This window comes from Melopsittacus undulatus, chromosome 3, assembly GCF_012275295.1.
Source record: "Melopsittacus undulatus isolate bMelUnd1 chromosome 3, bMelUnd1.mat.Z, whole genome shotgun sequence".
Taxonomy (NCBI): Eukaryota; Metazoa; Chordata; class Aves; order Psittaciformes; family Psittaculidae; genus Melopsittacus; species Melopsittacus undulatus.
In genome coordinates this window covers 108,246,697-108,272,707 of record NC_047529.1, presented here as the reverse complement: position 1 = coordinate 108,272,707, position 26,011 = coordinate 108,246,697, and the positions used below count along the sequence as shown (strand labels likewise).

The 26,011-nt window shown below is 38.5% G+C and overlaps 1 protein-coding gene across 3 annotated transcripts in view; it reads left to right on the top strand.

Moving 5' to 3' along the window:
• The window catches only part of LCLAT1 (lysocardiolipin acyltransferase 1), a 117,970-nt gene that overhangs the window by 23,719 nt on the left and 68,240 nt on the right, over nt 1-26,011 (top strand). For 2 of the 3 annotated variants that reach the window (XM_031051596.2, XM_005151856.3), the window contains exons 3-4: nt 17,554-17,722; nt 20,564-20,762. In XM_031051596.2, the coding sequence (XP_030907456.2) occupies nt 17,558-17,722; nt 20,564-20,762 (364 nt within the window). In that variant the 5' untranslated portion in view covers nt 17,554-17,557. Of the gene's footprint in view, nt 1-17,553; nt 17,723-20,563; nt 20,763-20,863; nt 20,988-26,011 lie in introns of those variants that run through there. The other variant, XM_031051597.2, reaches the window with a different exon arrangement.

Sequence of the window (26,011 nt, the reverse complement as noted above, 5' to 3'; positions counted from 1 at the left end):
TAGAGAATTGAAGCTGACTTATTAGCTATGCTGTTCCCTTATCACTAATAGCATCATTTTTAGTTGGATTACTACGTATGAACCAAGTTTGGGATACTTGAAGTCTGAAGAACGAGCTAAAAACTGAAATCCAAAATAAGATTGAAGTAAAATACTACGACTAATAATAAAAAAATAAACCTACCTCACTCATCCTCTTACCTGAATATAAGTAGCGAAATTTTCCTTGCCTTAATGTACATTATGTCAGAGGAACTTGCAGATGTGGAGAGAAAGTGACAATTTCCTCGACTGTGGCAATTCTGGCTTAGTTCCTCTTTCTAAAGTGAAGGGGATTTTTAGGGACTAGATGATCTTAAGGTCCTTTCCAACCCTAACTATTCTATCATTTTATTGCAGCTCAGTTTTGATTTAGGTGTATTTATACATTTCCGATGTAAACTGTAAATTCTTAGCTTGAAGTATCAGTGTATCTAAATACTGGTGTTTGCTCTTCAGCTGTTTGTTCAACTGTATAGGAACCCTAAGCAAAAACTTGCTGCTGTGTTTGAGTTTTACAATCCTGTTTCTGTGGTTTCATCTATGAACGTACAAATAGCTATAAGTAGTTGTTGGAAAGGGCAAGTTCTTGTAAACTAGATGCCCACTCAGCAAGTCCCTGGATAAACTAGGCAAAGTCAATTTTCGAGCTTGGTCTCTGTTCACTTGTTTGAACTGGGAATGATTTTGACTGGAAACAAATGTGGGTGTTCCTGAGTCAGGAGGGAAATTGTCCATTGAATATAGTTGTCATGACAAAAGGAAGAACATTTTTGGAATCAGAGTGGTACTTAAAATGTTACCATTTTAATCATTGTATTAAATAGTCCATTATTAAGGACTGGTATCCTATTGCTAATGCATTGCATATGTAAATAGTGTGTCTGTGGAAGGAGGCTGGGGTACTCATGGCATTAGTAATAGTTATATTAGTAATAGTTATATCCTTGGGACTATTAGAGGGTAATAGATTAACCTCATAGCATACTGAGTAAGGAGTCCTTGTGCCTGGTGTGTTAATCATCTGTAGATTACTTCTTTTAATTTATAATATCTTGTGAAAATCAGACCATCTAAGGGAAGATTCTGGTGGTCATGGTGATGCTTGGCCAGTGTGCGTCTGGCCTGGGATGGTCTTTGAATACATACGATTATATGGAAGATAAGTTTGGTTGATCAAATTCAGTAATATTTGTAACGTGTTTTACTTAGCTGTTCATGATATATGGTTACCTTTGTCCAGTTCATCTAAATGAAAACTGAATTATCCTTATGGAAGCAAAATTATTAAATCAAAATATGGGTCAATAGCAGAATAGAGGGAGATGTTAGATACCTGCATGCTAGTATTTTCAAATAGGACAACCTTCTGGAATGTTGTCCTAGACAAACCATTGTTGGCTAAGTGAACTGAATTGAATAGCCTTCCATAAACATTTGATTACACAATCGAATGCTCTAATCTGGCTTTAAGTTTTGAGGAAGGTAACCCCATGACAACTAAAATACAGTCTGACACAGTTTTTCCAAATATCTTCTGGTGGCATTGATGAGGAGTATTCCATTGTATGTGTAAGTCGGGAGGAACAGAGAAAACTGAAGAGGGAGCTGTGCTGCAGAAGCGCTTCATCTTGCACCCTTTCTTATTGCTGAAGTTTGTTGTGACTCTGCACGTGTTTAGTCACTTCCTACAAGTAAAAAGAAAAATGGTCTTTTCCATCCTCACTTCTTATCCTCTTCATACATAAATGTTAGTGAGCCTGATAACCTGGGCCTTGAACTGATCTCTAAAACAGCTTGAAGGGGCTAAACTTCATTATTTACTGAAACTCTGCAAAACTCTAAGCTGTGTGGATGTACAGCAGTAGTTGTATGTTGTTGGAGGAAGACCTTTATTCATAACAGGAAACTCTTCCATCTACCTTGTTCCTTCCTTTTCTCAGAAGAAAAACTCACAGCCCTCATAGTAGTTTTTGGTGGGTTCTAAAGTCACAAAAATGTGAGGAGAGTGAGGCATCCCGGAGGTTAAGTGTCTCTTCAGCTTTTCCTACTGTGCTTATGGATTTTACTCAGGAGTCCTAAAGTATTAACCCCCTGTAGATCAAGCCTCCATGAAAATAAGTTGTGAGTTTATTTGCTGCTTCCTAGGAAGAGAAAGGAGAGCTTTCTTTTGTGAAGTTAGATTATAGGATCAGCCTACTGAATGGAGTGAAATGAGATGGGGAGTAAGGGGAGATAATTCTGATGACCCAATTTAAGTTACTTATGTAAATGCCCAAAATGAAATGAAGGAAATCCTTCTTTGACGGATTGGTACTAGGCTTGGCAAACTCCAAATTGCGTGAGGTAGTTTTGATCTGGGATTTAAAAAAGTCTGTACTACTTTGCTGGTAGGAAACAGAAGGCAGCTAATTTCTTTTCAATTTAATCTTTTCTCTCAAAGATTTGGGGAAAAAAAACCAACCCCAAACAGCAAAAACCTTATTCCAGAAACACAGTAATGTTATTGTGATATTTATACAAAAGAGGTGATAGCTGACTTAAAGGCAGTTCTTAAAATCACTTCAATCCTTTTGTCCTCAGTGTCTGTTTGAGCTAAAACACTGGAAGAAACGTGCTCCTTTACATAAGCATGTCTTGCTCTGGAAACTGCTTGTGGTTTAATGTTTCATCACATAATGGCAGCTTATATGTGCTGCCAAGAGACCATTACTACTTCTTCTTGTGCTCAGGCTGTTCCAGGGCGATACCTTTAAGGTGAGAAAATGCATATTTAACAAATCCTGTCATCACTGCCTGTGCAGTGAGAGAGCTTTGTGTGAACTCTTACCCCATTCCACCAAGCATAATTGCTGATGTTTCTGTGGAGCAAGTTTCATTTAAAAAATTAAAATAAAAAGATAAATTGAAAGCAAATACTGGAATCAAGATGTGATTTACAAGGAGAGGCTTTAGAAATGGCTTATGTAAATAATGAAGAATATTTGAATCTAAATACTGTAGTCTGTCTAGAAAAAGTTCTGCTTTCTGCAAGGAAACCAATGGGCAGGTTCATCTGATATGGTTAGAAACTTAGAAAATGGGTTGTTCTATAATAAAAACATGATACTTTGAATTGTTTTTTGTTTTAGTCCCTAGTGTTACTCTTTGAAAGCACCAGCTCAGCTTTACCTCCACATCCTTTGCCTATTGGGAATATATCAAAGAACAGCACATGCTGGGACTAGCGCACAGCTATGCACGTGCTATTTGAGCAGCCATTGCTTCCAAACAGAATTACTGCGGCTTATGTCATCTCAGCATACTCTCTGAAAAGGCTGTTATTTGTCATAGAATTAAATTGATGGTTGAATTTGTTTGTGGAACAAACAAATTAAAAGAGAACTTTGATTAAGTAGTATGGGTAGCAATATCTGTATTACAAACTGAGTTAACTCTATGCATTGCCTATAAAACTTCTATTCCTAACTATTGATGTAAAAAGTTGGTTACGTTTCTTGATATATTCAAATCCAGGGCAGAGGGAAAATGAAGACTTAAAGAATAGTTTCACGGACATTTGTCTTAAGTATATTTTTTTATGTGCTCATCAATACAGCAAAATTAGTAATCAGCTTTAATTGCTCAGCAGTCCTCGACAGCACATAGCCCAATGACTGATTCCTCTTGCCAGCATTACTTTAATAATATATCTGTTTGATACCAAAAGAAGAGATATTTTAAAAAACTGGTTGTGAAAGCTGCTTTTCTTACAGTAGTGGTTCAATAAAATGTTCAGCTGTGGCTGAATTGGGAAGGAAACACACGTTGTAGCTTGTATCTAGATTGGGAAAAAACCTGTTGATACAATAAACCTTGGCTGTTGTTGAAAACTCAGGGCTCAGCAGGAATCCACGTGTCCTCAGATTTTCTCCTTACTGTGCCTTTGAAAACTTTTTACAACCAGGTTTACCCCTCCTTCAGTGAATGAGACAAGGGTTCTTGGGAAAGATGGGCAATGGAAAACTCTGGCTGATACATGCCTGAGTCAGGACATTCATCTTCGGGGTGTAATTGGCTTCAAATTGTCTTTGTTAAAAGGCATGTTGTTTTGCCTTGCTTGGCTGTAATTGTGGGTTTCCAGTTTGACACAGTAAGTTCCTTTATTCCCACTGCTGCATTGTTTAGGCTCTTTCTGTCCCCTCTCTCTGGTTGTTAACCTGCATCAACAGCAGGAGCAGTGAAAATCATTGGTGTGAGAAGAAAGTGCTGAGTGTTAGTCAGCTTTATGTAAGATTAAAAATGATATGTTTTAGCCTTGAGAAATTATGGGCTTAATCTAGATTCTTTGTGTTAATCCAAATATATAACTGATACTATAAAAGTATTTTTCTCACAACACATTTGTAGGTACCACAGTAGAAGTTGCATTTATCTTCTGTATAAGCCATGAAAACTGTATTATTAATCTTTAAATGAAACAATATAATTCTCTGTGTATTTCTGTAGAGATCTTTTAAGACCATCTACATACTAAGAGCTACCCTCATGGGAAGACAATGCTCTTGTATAAGTTCAGATCAAAGTACATATAAGAAATCATGTTTGTGTTAAGAGTGGAAGTATTCCAAAGAAGTGTCTGTCAAAATTAGGAGTTTTAAACTTAAAACCTTGCTTTTAACTTGACAATCATAGCTTAACTTTTCCAGAAGTGTCACTGTCTCAGTCATTGTTCAGCGTGGATGTGCTAAGGGGAGGTATCAGAACTCTAAAGGCAGGACCCTTGCCTTGCTGGCCACTGGGGCTCTTATTTTAGTGCTGTTGTGGAGAATTAGGTTTAAGGGTCTGCTTAGGATGAGTTAAGATATAGAGGAGTGTTTTTCAATTAGGTGCCTCCAACAGAGTAGAAACATATGCTATTAATTCTGCCCATGAACTTGGAAAGCAGCATCCCTACATGCTGTCTTGGTTTTATTCCTCTGGGAAAAATGTCAAGTTGACCCAACTACCAGTTAATTAATTAATAAGGTTTTAGTAAGAGAGCAATTTTACTGTCTCTTGCTTTGATGAAGGTCTTGTAACTGTAATTTCTCTAAATAGTTCCCATGCTTTTGTTAGTATTTGCTTATGGTAGCATGAGTACCCTTAACAGACTTCAAGGTAATACTCTGTAATATCGGTTCTTTGATCCTTGTGTTGCATTATTTGCCATCACCACTTTTATTCTTGTTTATCAAGCTGTTTGCTTTATGGTCATGCTGGCAACAGAAGTATTTCAGAGCTTAACATCTCAGTGTAGGGTAAGATAGCTGCCTGTTCCATGCTCAGATGAAGCAGACCTCAGAAAAATGTCTCTTAGCTCTGGGGCATAAGAACATTTCATAGTCAGTGCTGTTATTTTTAATGCTAGCACTTCTTTGTAGCTGTGCTTGTGATGTTTTCTCTTAACTTCAGCATGCCTTGCAGCCATGCCAGAAGTGGACTAATTTTTTTGAGGCTGTATGGTTTTGGATGTAAGGATGTGCTGTCCTTTGGTTATTTGGGAGTACTGAGAGTTTCAGCAGTGTATTTACTTGCATAAGACACAAGGAGAAACCTCAAACTGATGATAAGGGGAGGGAAGCAGAATGTCATCAGCATCTGGTTTTGACACATACATGGTTTAAAATTTCCCCAATAAAAATACTGCTTCCACAGTGACCATTGCAATGAGCTCATTAAACGCATTTCAGGAGCTGTGATTGCGTTTGGGAATTCTTCTGAACTAGAAAGATGTATGTGCTTTCTCATATATCCTTAGCCAGTTGTTCAGGTACTTCACTTATTAATGAGTGTCTTTTACAGCTTGAAGATAAGCTCTTCTAGCTTTTCTTTCTGTGATATGTCAGTGTGCTAATCAGAAATAGCACATGCTTTCCAGGAGTTTTGTTTTTGTGTTCTCTTCTCCTGAAAGTTCAGGCCACTTGGTAAAAGGGAAGACATATGCCAAGGTGTGTTCCCACTTGGAAATAACTGAGAGAATGCTGGATCTTCTTGGAAGAGAAATTCTTGTAGCAAGAGGTGAGGAAAAAAAAAGAAGAAAAACCTTATAATGAATTGCTCATGAATTGTTCAATCCTTAAATCTGTCTCGCTCTAAAGAAAATTCTAGCTATAGCTGATATAAAACATGTTCTGTGACTATATAAACAGCTATGAGAAGATTCCTGGTTTAGGTATTTCTGGTAGCATTTAGGTATTTCTCTACAGCCAAATCTAGACAATATAAGTTCCTTTTTTGGGTATGATTTATCTGGTGCAAAGATTGAGTCGCTGCATTTCCTCTTAGATTCCTTGTTTTATTATTACTACTTTTAAAGGGAAGAAGGGAAACCAATAAATAGCCTTCTCTAGACTATATCTACTTTGCCAGCTTCTGCTTTATCTTCCACATGATAGCGTTGGTGTAGGTCAGGGTATTCTTCTGGCTTCTCACCCTGAGGTATGAGCAGTGTTGTTTCCTTAGCTATCCAGACCATTTTTACTTCAACAATCAGAGTCTTTTAAAAGTTGTTCTGTCTTTTTGTTCCTTTCTCCTACCACTTTGCAGCATTTAAGGCACTTTTGTAGCAACATTAGCTCTACTGAGTTGGATACTGGAAGTGGTCAGCTGCCCCAGATGTGCTCATCTATAGCTCTTGTGAGGTTTTCCTTCTTTCCTCCCCCTTTTCTTTGCTTGACAACTGTTGTTAAACTAGATCATTGGTCAGGTGTAAAATCTAGTAGTCCCTGAATAGCCATAATGGCTTATTTCCCTGACTAGGTCACTTGTTGTCCTGTAATTATTTCATGGATATTTTATTCTTGGATTGCCTAGCATTCGTGTGTCTGCCACAACATGTTTATCTAATGAATCGGCCACTGACAAATGTATTTGCAGCTGACTTAAAACTCATTCATATTGTAATATTGACTTGGCCTCTGTGATGGGAAATCCAATACCTGTTAAACCACTTCTAATTCTTTTCTTATAAGCTCCTTTAAGTTCTGGCAAACATTATTAGAAGCTGAGGTTCTGTTTTAAATGTGCTACTGTTTTACTTAATACAAAGCTAAACAACCCAGATCTTAGTTTTAGATGTTGCTTTTTTCCATTTGTCTTCTGGCAGCTTAGTAAAGTATTGCATAAGCCCTGGCAGATAACTTCCCCAGTTGCTTCAGCATTGAATTACTTTATTTAGCTTCTTACACTGGTAATTTGTTATAGGCTAAAGTGACCTGCTAAATGTTCATGCAAAACATTTTGTTAATTCATTTTTCAGTAGCACTGAGTCCTTTGCACCTAAATGCAAAACACTCTGCAAGTAAGAAGCGTTTGTTCATGTCTTCCTATGTGTTTGAGGGACCAAAGCCATACAACTTTAACAAGAAACATGAGTTGCTTTATTAAGCTATATTGGTAAAACATTTTCTGGCTTTGAGAACACTGAAGTTTAAGGAAAAATGTTGTTTGTTTAATAGAATTGGATTCAGTAGCCCTGGAACCAGAAGCAACATATCTGCATCAGCTTGCTGCTGTGCATGGGCCGAGAATCCCTGCTGAGAGATGGAGCTTTATTAGCTCGAGTACAGATCATCTAACTCAGCTGTGTGTCTTCCCAGCAAAGCTTGCTTCCGTGCACAGCACCACGCAATGTGTGAAGGAGGTTTTTACACGGTGAAATGCAGTGCTCTGTTAGAAATGGCTTTGAAGACCTGTATTGACTTGAAGCCCCAGGACACCCCTTTGGAGTTCTGTCAGAAGATACACTTCTCTTTATAGCTGGTGGAAAGAATGTATTGTGGAGCTGAAGACGGGGTTAAAGATACAGTTCTTACCACTGGTTTGTAATGTAATCTTATAAATATCCAGATATGCTGTTGACTGATGCTGCTGGAGAGCTATGCAATTGAGATTTGAAGACTGTTCTCTAGAAGGCTCTGAAACGCACAGCAGAACTTCATCTCCTACTGTAAGGTCTTGAAGCAGAAATATTACTAGTTAGTAGTGGGACAGTAGTTTGGCAATGTGTGGGGTTTGGCTATATCAGTTTAGGTGTTCCATCTCCACCAGAACATAGCAGATTGAGAGCAGGATTTCATGTCCAGAAATGGAACAAATGCCAGTAAACTGTTTCTGATGCTTCTTGTTGGGGTGAAACGTTTGTAAATCCTCTGCAGGACTGTTGCATTTTCCCTCCTTTGCTTCAAAGCCTTCCAGGTAACACACCTGTTCTTGCTACTATACTTACCTTGGAACGCAACCAGCCTGTACACGTAACTCATTAGAAAACTACAATTTATGTGGCTTTTAAAGGTATTCTAACCATGTGATATTTGCTGATGTGTAAGTACGCTTCAAAGTGCCGTGTATTCCTGAGACAAAGGCAGCCCTGCAAAATTTCAAGTCCTCTGAAGAATGGAATTTTCCAATTAAGTGGGTAGAACATTTTAAATGTTATTTGCAAACGTGAGGTTTTTTTTTTCCCCTTTCATATTTGTCTTGGAAAAATATTGAAAAAGCCTGAGGCAGTTGCGCAGACACAAAGGCTTTGCAGAGCTTCTGCAATTGATAATAGCAATTTATCTTTATCATTATTAAAAAAATCCCAAAGTGACATAAATTTGTCTGTAGGCACTGTTCACCATCTCTCACACAAGTACTGTTTAGCCAGAATAATGTGCATGGCAGGGAAATAAAGATAAGTCTCTCTAGTTTTTCTTTTCAGCCCTTTTCAGAGTAGGTAAAATCTATAAGCTGATCTTGCAGCTGATTCTAGGTGGAGACTCACTGGCTTCAGTGAGTTTGCTGTTAGGGTTTTTAGCATGGGGCCTGCTGAAGTTTCACAGCATGTAAAGTGCTACTAAAAAAAGGAATAAAGTAGTTTAGCGATTCTGTTGTTTTACAGGTGATGGCTTTCATATGATAAAGAGGCTTGAAAAGAAAAGAAAACAGCTTTGGTTAAAAAGAAAAACAATACACAACCAACCATGCCGTAATATTGCCCATTGAGATTCACATTCATTTGCAGCATACATTATAACTAGAGAAGGAGGAATTGTGTGGGGTTAATAAATTTTTTTCTGAGACAAAGAGTTATTTTGTAGAGGATGCTCACAAATACAAAGCTTTCACTGAAACTTTACAAGTTAGGTACCTTGCTTAAGGCCTCTAAAAATCTGCTTTTACATCCCCCGTTTTTATTTTCATATTTGGACTCTTTGGGATAATATGAGTTAGCACAAGTGTTCTGTCATGATTACTATGCTAGCGATGGTTGGTGGGTTTTGTAGTTTGTTCAATAGGCTGTTTGAATTTTGTTCATGCACATCTCCTGTGTTTCTTTTGAGTTGTTAACCTGATGAGACAATTCCATTGTGATGGGGGTAGAAAAGCCATTAGAAGCTCCATGGATGTATCCTTACACATAAGGGAAATGTGAGGTACTGTAAGTAGGTTGAGAAAAGACTTTATCTTGGACATAGTGAACATGGCAAAACTTTTAGAACCTTGGAAATTCAACATCTTTTAAAATTGTGCATACAGGATCTGTTTGCAGTGTGTATCAATAACTTGAAGAGCTTTCACTGTTCTCAGGCAGTGATTTTGGTTCAATGCCAGCAGCAGAGATTTTCAGATACTCCGCTAAACACTCTACAAGTTTTGTCTTTGAGTAACTGTTCTTCAGCACAGAGACCTTGATTTCTGGTCCTCAGCTGAGGATTTTTGTGGGAAGTAGGTACTTCTGACATTATAAATGCCACCCTTCCCTGCCAAGAATAGCTGTGAACTAAAGTGTTGGGGTGCTCTTATGCAGGGGGAAGAAACTGTTTTATTGGGTTGCTCTTAACCTTTCTAATTACAAAGTGGAACATTTTATCTGGTTTTCATATTTTTTCACTTGGACTTGCCCTTTGTCAAAGTTAGTCAGATATTTGATCTGTTGTAGACTTTTAAAACCAGAGGACTTAGATTTGCCAGCTGTTGACCACAAGTAGCTTTTTATGGTAGGTTAGACTGGGTCTAGAGCTGACCTGCAGCTTTTATGTGACATACCTAATAAAACTCCAGAATTGACCACGGCTCCATGTTTGTGCAAGGTTATGGGATTGTTTGGTTTTATTTAAAGACAGGGGTTGAGGGAGATGGGAGGAATACAATACCTGCCAAACCTATGTTTGATGACTTTTTATATTGGTTACTGTTTAATATAGGCTTGTGAGGCCACAGTAACTTGCAGGGTAGTACAGAGTACAACTATACGCGTGGAAAGCCATGAAGAAGTAATTCACAATTATTTGTGTCTGTGTAATATACATAATAAAAAATGAGTTAGCTTTTGGCAGGAAAAGCTCTTGTGTTCTTCCTGCAGCAGCTCAAACTTGTCAATTAATCTGTATTTCCTGAATATAGTAAAGGATAAAAGTGATCTACTTTTCCATAAATCATTCCTTTTTCTCAGGAAGCAACTGTAGCTGTTGCTTGATACCCTCTTACAAATGATTTTAAATACCTTAGCTCATGCTCTCTTTGATCTAATGGTAGTCTGCAGCAGCAGTAGAAAGAGCACAGGTAAACAAGAGTTGAAAGAGCATCGGCTAGATTTGATGTCTGTACCCTGAGTGAACTGTCTGCCCACACTATCAGAGGGCTGTACCACAATGTATCTTAGCCAGGTCTTTTTGCATTTGGAAAGACACAGTTACTTGGAAGAACAAATTAAATATTCTATTAAATTTTTTATTGAATTATAATAGTCAGATTAAGTCATGGCAAATAAAAGAGTTAATAAATTGTGAGATGCAGCAATAATCATATTACTGGTAATATTTACGGAAATTACACATTAAGTATGGTACTTTTTATTTTGTGCATGTGTAAGCTAATACCTGCTAGACTGTTACAGAGGGTGAGGGATGTGGTTTGTAATGGTAATTATCTTTTATTGCCCTATCCTATATTGTTTTACGATACACGTTAAATCTCTTACAGGTTTTTAAATGCAAGAACTGAATAAGAGGGAAGTAGTTTTAATGGTCAAGTGCATGTTTCTTCGTGTTTTTTCTGTGATAGTGATCCGTGCCACATTTGTGTGTTCCTAAAATACTGAAGTGCCCAAGAGAAGGATCAGAAATAAAATATACTTCATAGCCTGTGGAGGCTGATGGAGCTTCTTGCCTGTATCATGCGGGCCACTGATTAGAGTGGCTGTATGTGCAATTAATAATTCAGCTTCTTGCTGTCATTGTTTCCCATATAACCTCTGCTATTTGTGCAGTTTTTTAATTGAGGCACAAGTGAGAAGTTATGTGGTCAAAGAGGTGGGTTAAATTGTAGATCTGGCAACACCATGGATTTGGTCTACAAAAGCCTGCTGTAAGCATTTTTCTTTTTACAGTGCAGTGCTACATCAAACCTGGTGTTTTGTTCTGAGTGCAAGAATTGGTAAAAATTTCCTTTGAAATGTGATGAAAAAAAACCCATAAAATGCTCAAACAGAAAAGCCCAGTGCTTTGTTGGGCTTGAAACATTCTGCTGGGGACTTTGCCTGGCTAATGTATTGTCACTTGGCTGCTGGCTTGGTGGTTGCTGAGACCCCTGTGTTGTTTCCCTGGGAAGCTGGGAAGGATTTTGTCCAGCTGCCTGTGCTCCTATCTTAGTGATTCTCTTTAGTAACCTTAGTAAACAGTGAGCAAGTAAAAGTTGGGGTCATTCATTCGATGGCTTGTTTAATGGTCACCCTGATGAAAGTTTGTAAAAGTTGTTGTGGAAATTGTATCTTCTGACTTGGAAATTATGTTTCAGAATGCAAAATTGAACAGAGGAGCTGGAATTTCCAGCTTGCCTCTTTCATTTGCCATACTTCGAGAAGTGCAGAGCTAAATGAAGTCAGTTTGCAGCTGACAGCTGTCTTTCTTTGCAGAGCTGTTAGAGAAGAGGCATCATTGGCTGTCTGTGTGAGTTTCTGCTTGATTTTAATTGAAGGTAACATTCACCTCTTCCAATGGTAATTGACTGAAAGAAGAATTAAACCCAGTGCCTAGTATTCCCAATTCAGTTCTTGAAGACTAATGAACAATTTTATGGCCTGTGCTGATTGAATGGAAACATACTGACCTGTAACAATACAATGTTGTTTTATTGGCACTAAAGCGCCTTTCTTTATTTTTTCAGTAGTGTAATAAAACCTGATCTGCTGACTGCGAATCAGTGCTTAAAAATCTCTCCAGTTATCAAGCAGCTGGCTCTGTTTGTCCAGGTACTATTGCTTAATTCCATGCTGGGCATTAAATCTTGTTTTATGTTGAACCTGGAAGGTGAATTAACCTGTTTGTACAAGAACTTTGAATTAGCCAGGAACTGTTGCGGGAACGTGAAGCGTGTGGTGAGTCTTGACTACTGTGAAACTTCTACACCTTTAATTTTAGAACTTGTTTTGTTTCTTACCAAGTAAACCTATTTTAGGGTGATGAGGCACTGGAATGGGTTGCCCAAGGAAGCTGTGAATGCTCCATTCCTGGTAATGTTCAAGACCAGGTTGGATAGAGGCTTGGGTGACATGGTTTAGTGTGAGGTGTCCCTGCCATGGCAAGGGGGTTGGAACTTGCTGATCTTAAGGTTCTTTCCAACCTTAACTGTTCTGTGATTTTGCATCCTTTGCCTGTTTATAAGCCATAGAAATGGTTTTGAAGAAAACCTAGTTTTGTTGGAGAGAATGGGCTGTTTAAAAGTTTTCAAATCGTCATCGTCATAACAAGCTGTGGTTTGTCTGTCATTCCAGCCGTACCTTGAATAAAAGCATGTATAAGATAAGCAAAACAAACCCAAATCTGATCACATGGTGGTGCCTCTGCTTTATGTTACTATGCAAACAAAGTGTTTGCATTAGAACACCGAGATAATTTCAAGTAAATATTCTAATAAAGGTTAAGTTTACAGTAATGCAGCCATTTTGGAAAGCAGTTTGTCCTGTTGTGGCCAAGAATCTTTAAAATGAACTGAAATGTGAAACAAAAATTGTATTTTAAGAATTACTGTTTCTGGTTACCTGGAAACAGAGCATGTTTTCCTTCTGCTATGGCAACGAGGACATGTGAAGTACAGTACCCCAATAACTTGGAGTTCTGCCACTAAATAGATGCAGAATGACAAGCCTGGTATGAGGGTGCTGTCTTTCTCACAGATCACAGCTTTCAGTCTGAATCTTAAAAGAATTTCACTGTCTCTGACCCACACAGCAAATGGAAAGTAACTTTAAGATGCATAAAGACTGTATTGCATACAAAATCCAGTGCTGAGAGTGATTACTGCATTAGGAAGAGATAGCTGTCAGCAGCAGGAAAGGAATACTTCTGCACTTTGAAAATGCTTGGGCTCTTTTAGTCAGACTTCCTGTTGAATCCTTTAGTTAATTTCTCGGGTGTCTCATCTCCGACATGAATCATCTCCCAGTTTCTTTGGTTTGAGATTTTTCACATTTGTTTTAGATCATTTTACAAGTCCTTATTAAGTACTCCCTTCCCTTTGAGATTATTTGGTTGTTTTTAAAATCATGTTTTGAAGCTGCTGTATTTTGCATCGATTTGTAGCTGTTACTTTTCTTGCTGAATGCATGTTATATTTGGGATGGGTGACATAGCTGTAAAGTTATTTTGATTCTAAGCTAGGTGTTTTAAGGGGCTGATAGATGCAAAAGGATGCTGATAGAGTCCATTCCCTGTTATCTTTGGTAGTAGGTGTCTGGGAATTCCTCAGGTGGCTGGCACAATGGTAAACTGCATACAGTAAACAGCCCTTCTAGTGCCAACACAAGTTGACACCAGTGTGCAGAGCCTGGCCTGGGCTGGAAGGACTCCAGTGCTGAGCCTGCATGCCAGTTGTGAAATCCTCGGCATTACAGCGTTCCTTCTCAGCAGGGTGTGTGGCTACTTGAAGCCTTCTGCTCTTTGCTGGCCCAAACCAGCTTGTTGGATGGGACTTGGAGCAACCTGCTATAGTGGAAGGTGTCTCTGTCCGTGGCAGGGGATTGGAACTGCATGAGCTTTAAAGTCCCTTGCAACCCAAAACATCCTAGGCTTCTGTGACTTTCGCTGACTAGCCCAGGGCATGTGCTGGCAGTGGCCAACACTGAGCATCATGTGGTGAATACCCATCCTTGACTGTTGACTAAAATGAGAGTGTGTATATAAATGTTTCTAAACTGACATGTATAGGTGACATGCATTTTAAATCATGTAACCTATTGCCTGGGCTGTAACACCACCACGTGAACCCACAGCTGAAAACACGTGTGTTGAGTGTGTTAACAGTTTCACCTTCTTGCTGAAATGAGCTTGCTGAGCACTGTTTCCAGAAGGTCAGGTGGATTGGATGGTGGCTTTCTGCTGTAAGTTCTTCATTTTATCATAGGTTTCTCATTTTGCAGTTTTGCTCACGTTCATGAAGGGGGAGTTGTTTTTCTGTTCTTGTACCTGTTTGCATGTTCTGTGCTTTATTGTGGTGGAGGTGATTCAGAGACAAAGTCTATCCATTATTTTGGGTAAATGCACACATATATGTGTAAAGCTATATTATATTCGTTATATATAAGCAAGAAGCAAAATGCATGTGGCACACTTTTAAATGTGGCTGCAAGAAAGATGAATTACATTGATTTAACACACATGGTATCTTTTGTTTCTAGAAATTTAACCCAGTAGAATGCAGTATAATTTATATATGCATATACTGTAATGTTAAAGAAAATAGTGCTGGGGTGCTGTTTGAAGAAGAGAAACCTCAGACCTTCTCAGGGTTTTTTTTTTTTCATAGCTCAGATGCCTTAATCTTAAAAAGAGTTTGCAATAATCTTTCACATAAAAGAGAGAAAAGATGGGTTTTTTTCCTTGAATATTTGGCTCTGTGCTATGACTTGAGGGAGGGACCAGTATAAACTGTGAAGAGCCCAGCCTGTGACTAAGTGACCTACATTGCTTTCCTAGGAGTCCAGGAGTATGAAAGAGTGATGTCTTCCCTCATTAACTCTGCGGTTACCTCTGTCCAGTAGCCAAGTATTTGGAGCTGGAACATGCACCTCTGCATTGTCCAGCACCTGCTTGGAACCAGGGTGTCTGTCTGACAAATGTCGCTGTGTCTGACCCAATGAGCAGTGGCTCTGAGCAGCCTCGCAGAGGACCAGAGTTGCCTGTTGAAGCTAAACAAAGTAATGTTCTGTGCTGCTGGGGGGTTTTACATGTCTGAAAGCTGTCCCTAGGTGTTCCCAGATGGTTTGTTGTGTGACTTCCTCAAAAAAAGGTTGATTAGATCAAGCACATTGAATTTTAATCCTCCCTACTGCCTTTTGCAGTAGGTCTCAGATCTTGATTTGTCAGAGGGAAGGCCTTTTCTTCTAGGGCTGCTGCAACTAATGCTTTTCTTTGCCTTTTCTATAGTTCCTGTCCTCTGTTTTGTTTTCTTTTGTCCTCTGCTACTTTTATTTTGGACTTTCCACACACAGGTTTGCAGTAACAAACACAAGAAGGCAGTTGGATCATTGTTCCTTCAGTGCAGTGCTCTTCAAGGATCCCTTGATATGTCAAAATTGATTAGTGTGTGCGTATGTAGACAGCTGGTTATTTAGTTCCTGCTTTTTGGCAGGAAAGAGAGTGCTCTGTGCTCCAGGATGTGAATAATGTGTATTTGTTTGAATTCAGATTTCATTGTGGTAAAGTATTTCTGATATAGATATCAGCAAACATTTCTGTTTAGTGCTACTTTATTTGTTGCTATGCTGCAGGAGTTGGGCTAAATACAACTAGCTGTGTCCTTCTTACATTAACAGATTTGCACGGCCTCTTCTTTTGGCCTTCCTCCAAATATGTACAGCTTAGAAAATTGTTTAAACCCAGAAGTATCCTAAAATAGAGCCACTTTCTTGTCAACACGAAATAGCAGAATAAAATTGGTGTGCTAGCAACATTAGTGTTGCCATTTCTCAACTTCTGAATGCTTTGCTGTGCAAACATTATTGCTGTGGACATTGCACAAAACATGCTTGAGATAAAGCATGTATGTTACATTACACAAGGCTTAATGGATTACTTTTCCATTGCTCATTTTAGAATGAAAAACACCAGCTTCCTGTTTTGCTTGTCTTGAAGTCCTGTCCATCTGAGCTCTTACAGTTTCTAAAATAGCCTGTCAAAAAGGCATTCAGTGAAGTGACTGAAAAGTGACTTCTACTTAACCTTTGGTCTTCTAAACAATTGGTTGAGTCCTAAATAGATGAAACCAGACTATTTTTAGGCCCTAATCTAGAGAATTGATATTTCCACATTTGCTTTGTCATAGCTGGTAGCAGTTGCTAAATTGTGAAAGCTTGTAGCTATTGCAAATGCTTGGAGGATTGCTGAGTGTTCCACCATAATGCATTAAGAAGCTCTGTGCACTGTACATTTCAATTTATGAGGGAGTCTGGCTGGTAGCACTGAAATATTCCCAGTCTAGACTACTGTCTTAAAAACCAGAGGATATTGGCTTTTTGGTGGCATAAGATGGAAAATAACTGATAAGGGCAGTTGAAGTACAACAGACTTCAAAAGGTCTCAAATTCTCTAAGCCAGGGTGGGTCGGGAGGTTTCAGCCGCTGCTTGCCTGCCCTGCAGAGATGAAAAGGAGCTGGTGTTTGAAATGGTTGAGCAGTCTCACAAGCTTTGAGTGGTTTCTGAAGGAGGTCACACGTAGACCCTTGTTAGGTGGGGAAGATGAGTTTCTGCAACACTGTGTTTAGTAAGAAGAAACAGAATGGATACAGAGAAAAAGCAAGGTTCCCTGTCTTGAGAAAATGCTACTGTTGATGCGTTGCCAGTTACAAAGACAATGGCTGAAAAATTCCATATAACAAGTGTTCCTAGGTGGTTTTAGCAGGGCCTGTTGTGATAGGATGAGGGGTGATGGTTTTAAACTAAGGAGGGTAGATTCAGGCTGGATGTGAGGGAGAAATGTTTTACAATGAGGGTGGTAAAATCCCGGCACACGTGCAGAGAGGTGATGGATGCACCATCCCTGGAGGTGTTCAAGGCCAGGCTGGATGTGGTTCTGGGCAATGGGATCTGATTTAAAATGTCCCTGCTCATTGCAGGGGGTTGGACTGGATGAGCTTTGAAGGTCCCTTCCATCCCAAACTATTCTATGATTCTGTGATTCTCTTCTATACCTCATTAATACCTCTGGAAAACTAAAAAAGCTTGCTCAAGAGTTTAGAGTGGAACTACATTGTAAGTGGAGGAAATTATGATGTAGCTGATACTTTTATGATCCCTTTGATACCCTGTTGCCCCTTACAAATCACTGTGTTTATGAAGTCACTCACTTACTGCCGCTTGTGAAGTAGAGCATCTTGATTGCGTTTACTGTCATCATGTGTTGTTAGCCATGGGAAAAAAAGGAGGAATATTGCCTCAAACTAGACTTATGGACTTGAAGAGTTATGTATTTACTTTCAGTTTATCTAACACAGTGCCAACTTTCTTTTTTCAGAGCCATGGTGTCATGGAGAGGGATATACTTTGTACTTACACTGTTCTTGGGAAGTTTTTTTGGAAGTATATTCATGCTGGGTCCTTTTCTACCTTTGATGTTTATCTCACCAGCCTGGTATCGCTGGATCACCGATTCCATTGTGGCCACTTGGTTCACGCTCCCAGTGGTAAGTTGCAGTTTGATGGGTCAAGTTCTGGGCAACTGTTTGTAATCCCACAATTTAGTTTGCTCACTTACACTTTTAGTATTTATTTCTTTCCATGCTTTTGTTAAAATGGGCCTTAATACACTTACAAACTGTGGAGACTTAGGTTTTAGCTCAGTGGTGGAGATTGTCCCCCTTTTCTTTAACAGTTTTAATTTAAATGTAAGCTAATACCATGTCTTAATAGTACTCTTGAAAAGGCCTTGTCATGACATCTCCATCCAATGTCAGTTAGATGCTGATCAGAGGAGTGTAGGTGAAGCACTAGGAAGCAGGATGACTTTTTTACATTACTTACTTCCTAAATGAATAGTCTAACAAACTATTCCTTTCAAGTGTGCTTCAACTATCTAATTAGGAAAATTACTCACTGTTTACACTGTTGCTGATCTTCACTATTCTCTTAATCCCTCTTAGAATTTAGTCCTTGTAGTTGAATTAGAGCAAATTATTTCAGCTGAAGAAGAACTGCTCCTAGAAATGATGTCTTCCTCACTTATAATGCATCAACGTTTCTGGAAATATATATTAGAAACCAATAACAAAGCCCTTCCCTGAATTGTTCCTGAGGAAAGGCAGTATGAATGGGATCTGTCTCTTCATCCGTCCTCTGAAAACAAAGGGACTTTGTTCCTCTAGACCTTTAAAGATTTGTTTAATGTTTTATGAAGTACAATGCTATATTGGTGTGCAGAAATACATATCTTGTGGCATAAAGGAAGTTTTATCTTTATTACGTATCAAATAATTTCTGCTTTCTTTGTTTCTGTCTTGTGTGCTTTAAAAGGGGTGTGAGCTGTTTTCTGTTCTAAAACTTTTGTCCTTTTTGTCATTACTAAATGCAATGAAATTAGGAGGGAAGAAATATAATAACCCATAAAGGGAATAGAGGGATTTTTAGTTCCTGTGATGATGAAATTTAGCTGAGCACTGATAGTGTCACAAATTGACCCTTTCAGTGTTTGTGTCCCAGTTCTTCTAAAATTGCAGCTCCCCAAATCAGATACTGGTCTTCTATCTGGTTAGCTGCCCGAGCTTTATAATTCTGGATCATTACAACTAGTTTGTGATAACATTTGTTGTCCAGAAGTTTGATTTTAGCCCACACTGGACCTAAACCAAAATAGTTTGAATACTTTTGTGAAAAAAGATTGTTTCTTAAGGATCTTGGGAATTTAGGTTCAGGAAAGAGGTCTAAAAAAGATTTAGAGCCATTTTGAGGCTCAGACCTTGTCTGCATTAAGTTTTCTGTCTTTATTCCATTGTTAGTTAGGAGAAGCAGGTACTTGGGTTTGTGTCTCCAGACAGTAAACTAATATTAGACCAGTTGAACTCCATCAGGGAAACTCTGACCCTGACCTCTGTGGTGTAAGAAAGACACTTCCACCTTCCTCACTCCTCTGCCACATATTATTGCCTTTCTAGCAGGGTCTGTAGGATGGGACAGTGAGATGGGTCTTAACTGTTTCAATTTAGTTTGGCTCATACTAGCACTAGGGTATGTAGAACATATCTGTTCATTATTATGGTTAAGTAGATGTTAAATATATAATGTGATTCTTATTAAACTATCAAAAAATCCCTGCTTCTTTCTTTCCTGAAAAGAAGGTAACTGTTTACCATTTTGAGCTCTGCAACCTGTTCTGCTTTTGCAGTGGTCCGCAGTTACTCCTGACAGCAATACCTTTGCCAGAACTGTAGTGAGCTATGAATAGTATTAATATTTGGCACATAAAATGCTTTCCATTCTGAGAGCTCAAGCCATTTGCAATTGTGAGAATGTTATTCCTGTTTTACAGGTGACTTAAACTGAGAAATGTGTGTTCTTTGAGGTTCTGTGGCACAGAGGTGACAGAAATATGAACAGAATAGAAAGTTGTTTTTTACTTCCTAGAGCTCTGATTAAATCCCCAGACTTTGCTTTTTTTTTCTTTATTTTTTTTTCTGGAGAAAGAATGGGGAGGAGAAAGTAAGGATGTAATTTGAAGTTTTGTATGTTAAGGCCAAATGTTTATTCCTCTACATGTCCACCCATGTTTTGATGGTTTCTTTTCCTGAACTAAGTAGGTTGGACAGTATCCTGCCAGTGGCCCTGATCTTAGGGCTTCAAGACTTACCTCTAGGTAGTATCCATTGTCTACATCTGTTTCTTGGGATTTTGTACCTTTCCACTGTTTTTCCTTTAGGCTTTAAAAGGTTGCAAGGCACTAACATTCAGCCAGTTGTGGGGTAGAAGTAGGTTTCTAGGTAGCAGTGTAGACCTGTACAGACCTAGGTCTGCTTTAATGTACTGTGTCCAAGCTTGTTTGGGATTTCTCTCTCTCTGCTGCTCTTTGTGCCATTAGGTTCTAGCTATTTTTGCAGGTGGAAGTCTAGCACAAAGCTGCTGACCATTTGGATCCAAGCAGAAATCAAGGCAGCTTCTGATGCCTTCCCAGCCCTGACAGTATTGAGCAATAGATTATTTGTGCAACCAGTCCCTCCTTAGATTACCTACCAAGTTATAACTGATTCACTTACTTTTATTCTTATGTGATAGTATTCCAGGAAAACCAGGGAAAGGTAATTTTAATGTTGGACATTGCTTTTTAAGAAGCCCTATTTAATTATTGTTTCCTCTTCCATTAAACAGCTGACTGTTACTGTGGGAAAGCTGTCTGCTTTATTAGAAAGCAGTCAGAAATTTGTTTACCAGTGATTATGTGAGTGAATAAGTAAAATAATTCAAATGAGTTTTTATTACTGATGGGCTGATGCTTGTCTTTTGGGAGTACAGCCATAATATTGAGACATTATTTCTAGGCCTTGCTGGAAATGGTGTTTGGTGCCAAGGTGGTTGTCACTGGTGATGGATTTGTTCCTGGAGAAAGGAGTGTCATTATCATGAACCATCGCACACGAATGGACTGGATGTTCCTGTGGAACTGCCTGCTGCGATACAGCTACCTCAGACTTGAAAAAATCTGTCTCAAATCCAGTCTCAAAAGCATTCCGGGATTTGGTAGGTTGCTAAACCCTTTCATTTGAAGGGAAAATGTGTTTAAATTTTGCCTAGCACTGCTCATACCCTCTTAAATAACCTAGGTTTAAATTCTGTTTCAGTACTTTAAAAGCAAATTGTGCACAATATTGAACGATTAGACCATAGACCTCCCAGAGGACACCTGGACTTCATGCTTAAGCATTTCTTTTTAAAGATACTACATGTGCTGCTGTTTGCTTATAGGTAAAAATATTTCTGCTTTATGTACTGAAAGCATTTGTCAAAAGTTTGAAGAAAGATTTTGAATCTTTTCAAAGTCTCTTCCAATGCTTTGTTTTGATGCTGTTTCACCCCATGTTGCAAATGTTCTCATCAAGCCTCTTTCTTCATTATCAAATTGATACTATTGAGAAGATTTATAAAAACCAAAAAGCCCTGTAGGCAATTGCAAAGTTGATGGTTCATTTTAATAACAGTAGTTTTAAATTGAACTTGGTTATGCAAAATATGCTGTACAGGATATGAAATAATCAGTATTTATAATGGTGTAGGCTGGAAATGGATCCGAGTTGCACATACTCAGAGAAATCGTTTCAGAAAGGCCAAAAATTGATGTTCAAATGGTTTCTGAATAAATAGGCAGACTTAGCTGAAATAAAAGCATCTCTCTGCTTCTTTTTATCTCTTAGATTTATTTGCTGTTTTATACAAAACTAGCTTGGGTAGGATATGCATCAACTTTATGATGTCAAAAGAGTAACTTTATTTATGGTTCCCTTTTGTCAGGCCATTTATCAGAACAGATCATTTTGGCAGGATTCCATACTGAGGAGCTCTCATACTTTTGTGCTGTTATTGCATTCACTTGCTCAGCCTTTAGTCCTCTTAAGTAAGAGCAGCAACTAGGTAACATACTTTCCTAACCCTAGCAGTCAAACATTAGGGTTAGTTTTACCTGACAAAAGACATCACTTTTAACATTACAGGTAATGAGAAAATACATATTTAGAGAAACGTTTTAGCTGTATAATGCAGCGGAGATGTTTTGAAATCCTTTCTGGAATCAGCTGGACGTGCAGCTTTTAAAGTAGTGATGGAAGATGCAATCAGGAGTATCGGCTGGAAGGTTCACAGGTTTCTCTCTTTAAAAGTAGCATATATATTGTTTGTAAGAAAACATTTCTATATATGCTTGTTGATACCTTTAATGAAACTGAAAGGTCAGCTCCAGGAGCTTGAATGCTCCATTATGCTTGACAAAATTTGTATCCTGAAAGGGTGTTAGGAGTTATTTAAAGGTTGATTTTATTATACTTTTTTTCCCTCTAATTCTCATTTCTTTGCGTAAACTAAGCACATTGGCTAGACTTGATGAGTAGGCTCAGGCAGATGGAGCTGTAGCAGACAAGTGTTAGCAGACTACAATGCCATCTTTGTTCAGTCTGACAGAGTAGCTTAAGGTGCTAATGAAATTCTGGGCTTATGCTTCACTTTGTGGGCTGCGATGGTAGACATTTACTCCTGTTGTCTGTGCTATAGGATTACAATTTCTGGCAGTAGAGTAGGTGCCTGGATCCATAGTGTTATAATCCACTGTTATTATGCCAAATCCCTAAGTACCCTCCACAGTATATAGGCTTTGAGTGCTTTGGTTGCAATGTTGTGAATTACAGCTTATTTTTTAGTAAACGTTAGTGTTGTGCTATTAATCAGAGGAAGGGAATTAAACTAAACAACATCCTTCACTCGAGCCATAATTTGGTGCCTAAAATTGTGAATGATCAACTTTTCTTCTATCATAGTGTATCTAAAACAAGGCCTTAGAAATATGTGTCTATGTTCAGTCAGGTTGTGTTTTGGGTGCCAGGTTGTTGCAAAAATAAAGTATTCCCTATAGCCACATAATCAGGGAATAGCTGGAGACTCTTAGATTAAATTAAGATTGCTGGAAGAAGATGACTATATGCAGTGCAGTAGGGCAGTGATATAGTAGAGGATGGTGTCTGAAGAGGACAACTCTGAATCTCGTAGGTAAGAGTAGAATTTCTCCTGCTTATCTCTGCTATGCTATGTGATAGACCTTTCATAGCTGTTTGTCAGATTTAGTTTTGGGTTTGTTTTGTGTTTCTTACATAAAAGTTTTGTTTGTTTTATGAGCTTGTCAAAGTGAGAAGATAACTTGGTAATCAACTAGATACTGACTATAACTGATCTTGAGATGTTGCTCGTTTAAGGTGTAGTATTTGTGGAAATTAAACCAGCTACTTTCATCATGTCTTTCAGTTGCATCTTTTCACATATTTACATGAAGTAGTTGTACATAGTCAAAAGTATAGGATTATGGACATACTCGTCTATTCACTAGATGTAGCTTAATGGTAATTTTGCTTTGAGTTTGAGAAATATTTTAAAGAATATAGTGTACCTCTTTTTTCCTGATATTTCAAAGGCTTTTTGTTTTTAATAAGCATTTAGTTTCAAATTATGTGTAAGAGAAGGTTTATAATGCAACCCTCTCATTTCCCCAATTCTGAAAACCTGGCTAGTATTAAGCAGAGCACATTTGTTGTCATAAGTACTTTCTCATTTGGGATGTAAAAATAAGCCTATGAGAGATTATGTTCATCTGAGTGGTGTATAAGATAGGTGAAGAGCAAAGCTTGGCATGGAAATAGATCCGGAGTCCTTGTTGCCCCCTTTTGTAGGTTAAAAGTACAAGGGTATCAGATTTAATAAGCCTGTGTTACATGTAGGCAGTTATTTTCTAGTTAATGATAATTAAAATTGGAGGAGTCAGTATTTCAAGCAGTCTGAATGAGTCATTTATCTAGTTCTTAAGTTATTAATTCCTTGCATTCCAGTGTATGAAAATACTTTAAATTGATTAAAGGTGAGCCTTAAAATAAGAAGTCCGAAGGAAAACAGATGGTCCTCTCTTCCTGGAACTGGGGCTTTGGCTTGATAAATTGTGTGCAGTAAAGTTTTCAAAAAGAGGTATTATGTTTCAGTAATCTCAATTTCAGATACATTCTTGCAGTGTTTCAGTACAACTTGCCAAAGTTGGTGTCTCAAGAGAGGGCTGCTCTGCTCATAGCTGTTGCTGCAGTTTCTCATCTGACATCATCAGAAACTACTGACACATTCTGCAGTGTCAGTTTTCAAGGAGAATTTCTAATGGCATTGACAGTTTCCTGAGGAGTCTGACAAGCCAGGATTTCTCTACCGTGCTTGTAATAGATACCTACAACTTGTACTCTCGCCTATTCTCAATTAAAGAAGGAATAGTACTGGAAGTGATGCGGATGATGATGCAGTTGTGTTCAGCATGTAGTATGGAAACATACTGTTCGAGTAGGTACCAAGGGACATACACAGTAGTGTCAGATGACCCGTTAATGGCTAGAAGACAGTTGCATTCTTTCTCTTTTATTTTGCTTCTTAGTTTCATTTGTAAAAGTCTTGTGATATGAACCAGTGGAAATAGAGATCGTAGAATCATAAAATGGTTTGGGTTGGAAGAGACCTTAACAATCACCCAGTTCTAAGGCAGGGACACCTTCCACTAGACCATGTTACTGGTGTAGTTGCTGATTAGTTAGAAGCAAAGATAACTGAATAACTCTGTCCAGATATTCATCTCTGAATTCAAGGTATTCCATAGCTAACATTGCTCTGGAAGATTACACTGCAAGGTGTAGGAATGTTTTAGCTGTTGTTTTTTGCTTGTCTGTTTGTAGTAGCTCTCAAAGGCTCAAGTTATGTTTGCTCCTTGTTTAAAGCGCCAGGAAGGGAAAAAATACAAAGGACTTGTGCTCTATTTCAGCACTGGCCTTAACCCCACCAATCTGTTACTGCATTTCAGTTGATCCATTATAGCTGTCCATGTGTGCGAGCTTTGCCTGAAGCAAATTCAAAGTAATTTGAGTCACCTTAGTTTTCAATGAAGCAAAGCAAAACAACTCAAATGATCCTGCCTTGGCCACGGGCTAAGAGCATGCACACCGACAGCTATGATGGATCAGCTCCCCTGAAGTAAAATATTGGTGTTGCTAAGCCTAGAAAATTTTAGCATTTAACTCAATTGGAGTATCGTTAAAGCAGCACACTGCAGGGAATCTGTGTGCGTTTATATTGGCATGGAAGTGTTTGTGCCGCTGCAGCTAATTCCATAAGCAGGCGTATAAATACTTCAGCATAAAGCGTCTTTGTTCAGGTTATAGCTGGATTTGCTTTCAGATCTTTATCAATAGAGCAGATTGGTTTAAAAAATCAAAATTGTAACCTACTGAACTTTCTAGTAGAGCACATGCCTTGAGTGTCTTTGTTATGCTAAAATAGGCTGAAATGAGGGGTTTGAGGAGCTGTGACATTTTGTCTTCTAGCAATTCAATTATGAGCTGCCAGACTTTAATTACCTGAGAGTTGTTATCCTACCTGCTTTTGAAGTGGAAGTTGAAAAGCATGCTCTTTAAGGGAAAGGACAATTGTTATGCTAACAGTCGTTCACAGTGAAGACTCTCTTGAAGAAGGTTTAAGTGTGAGGAAAGGATTATTACTTGGAAGCAAAAATGCAGTTTAATTTGGTTGTAATTCTGCAAGCATTTTTTTATGGAGAAGAAAAGGCTCAGGTGCCTGTTTTCCAGTTTGGCTCTCCCAGAAAAGGCATAATAGGAATAGTTTCAGAAGTATGCTACAGAAATTCTCCTGACTCTGTCTGGGCACGGGAAAAAAGCCCCCAAACAACCAAAACCTCCCCAACTTTCATTAAAACTTTCCTTATGCTTTCTATATGATAAGGACTCCATTTTCTCTCCATCCCCTTTGTCTCTCCAAAATGCCCATCAGAAGAGTGATTTTGGATGCTGTCCTTTCTCATTCTCCCCATATTACAACTGACAGGTGATAGAGAGTGGTTATTTTGTCCAAACTCAGAGAACAAATAAAAGAAGAATTAAGGTGGCATGTTTTCCCAACTTACATTCCTTTGATGGTATCAGTGGGTTATGCAGCATCTGCACAAATTAGTGTATCAGGCTGAATTAGTTTTGTGATCCCCTCATAAGGAGATAGAGCATCTCAAGAGGATGCAGGGCTGCAGAAGAAATAAGGTATAGTGAAGATAACACATCCATGGCAGAGACTTGCTTTGTTTCATACTTGTACTTCCCAGTGAACTAACAGCCAAAGGTTGTTTCTTTTCTGTCTTTGGAGATTCTGGAATGACATGGGGCTTAACTTTGGGTACACATTGAGCAAGACAAATCTTT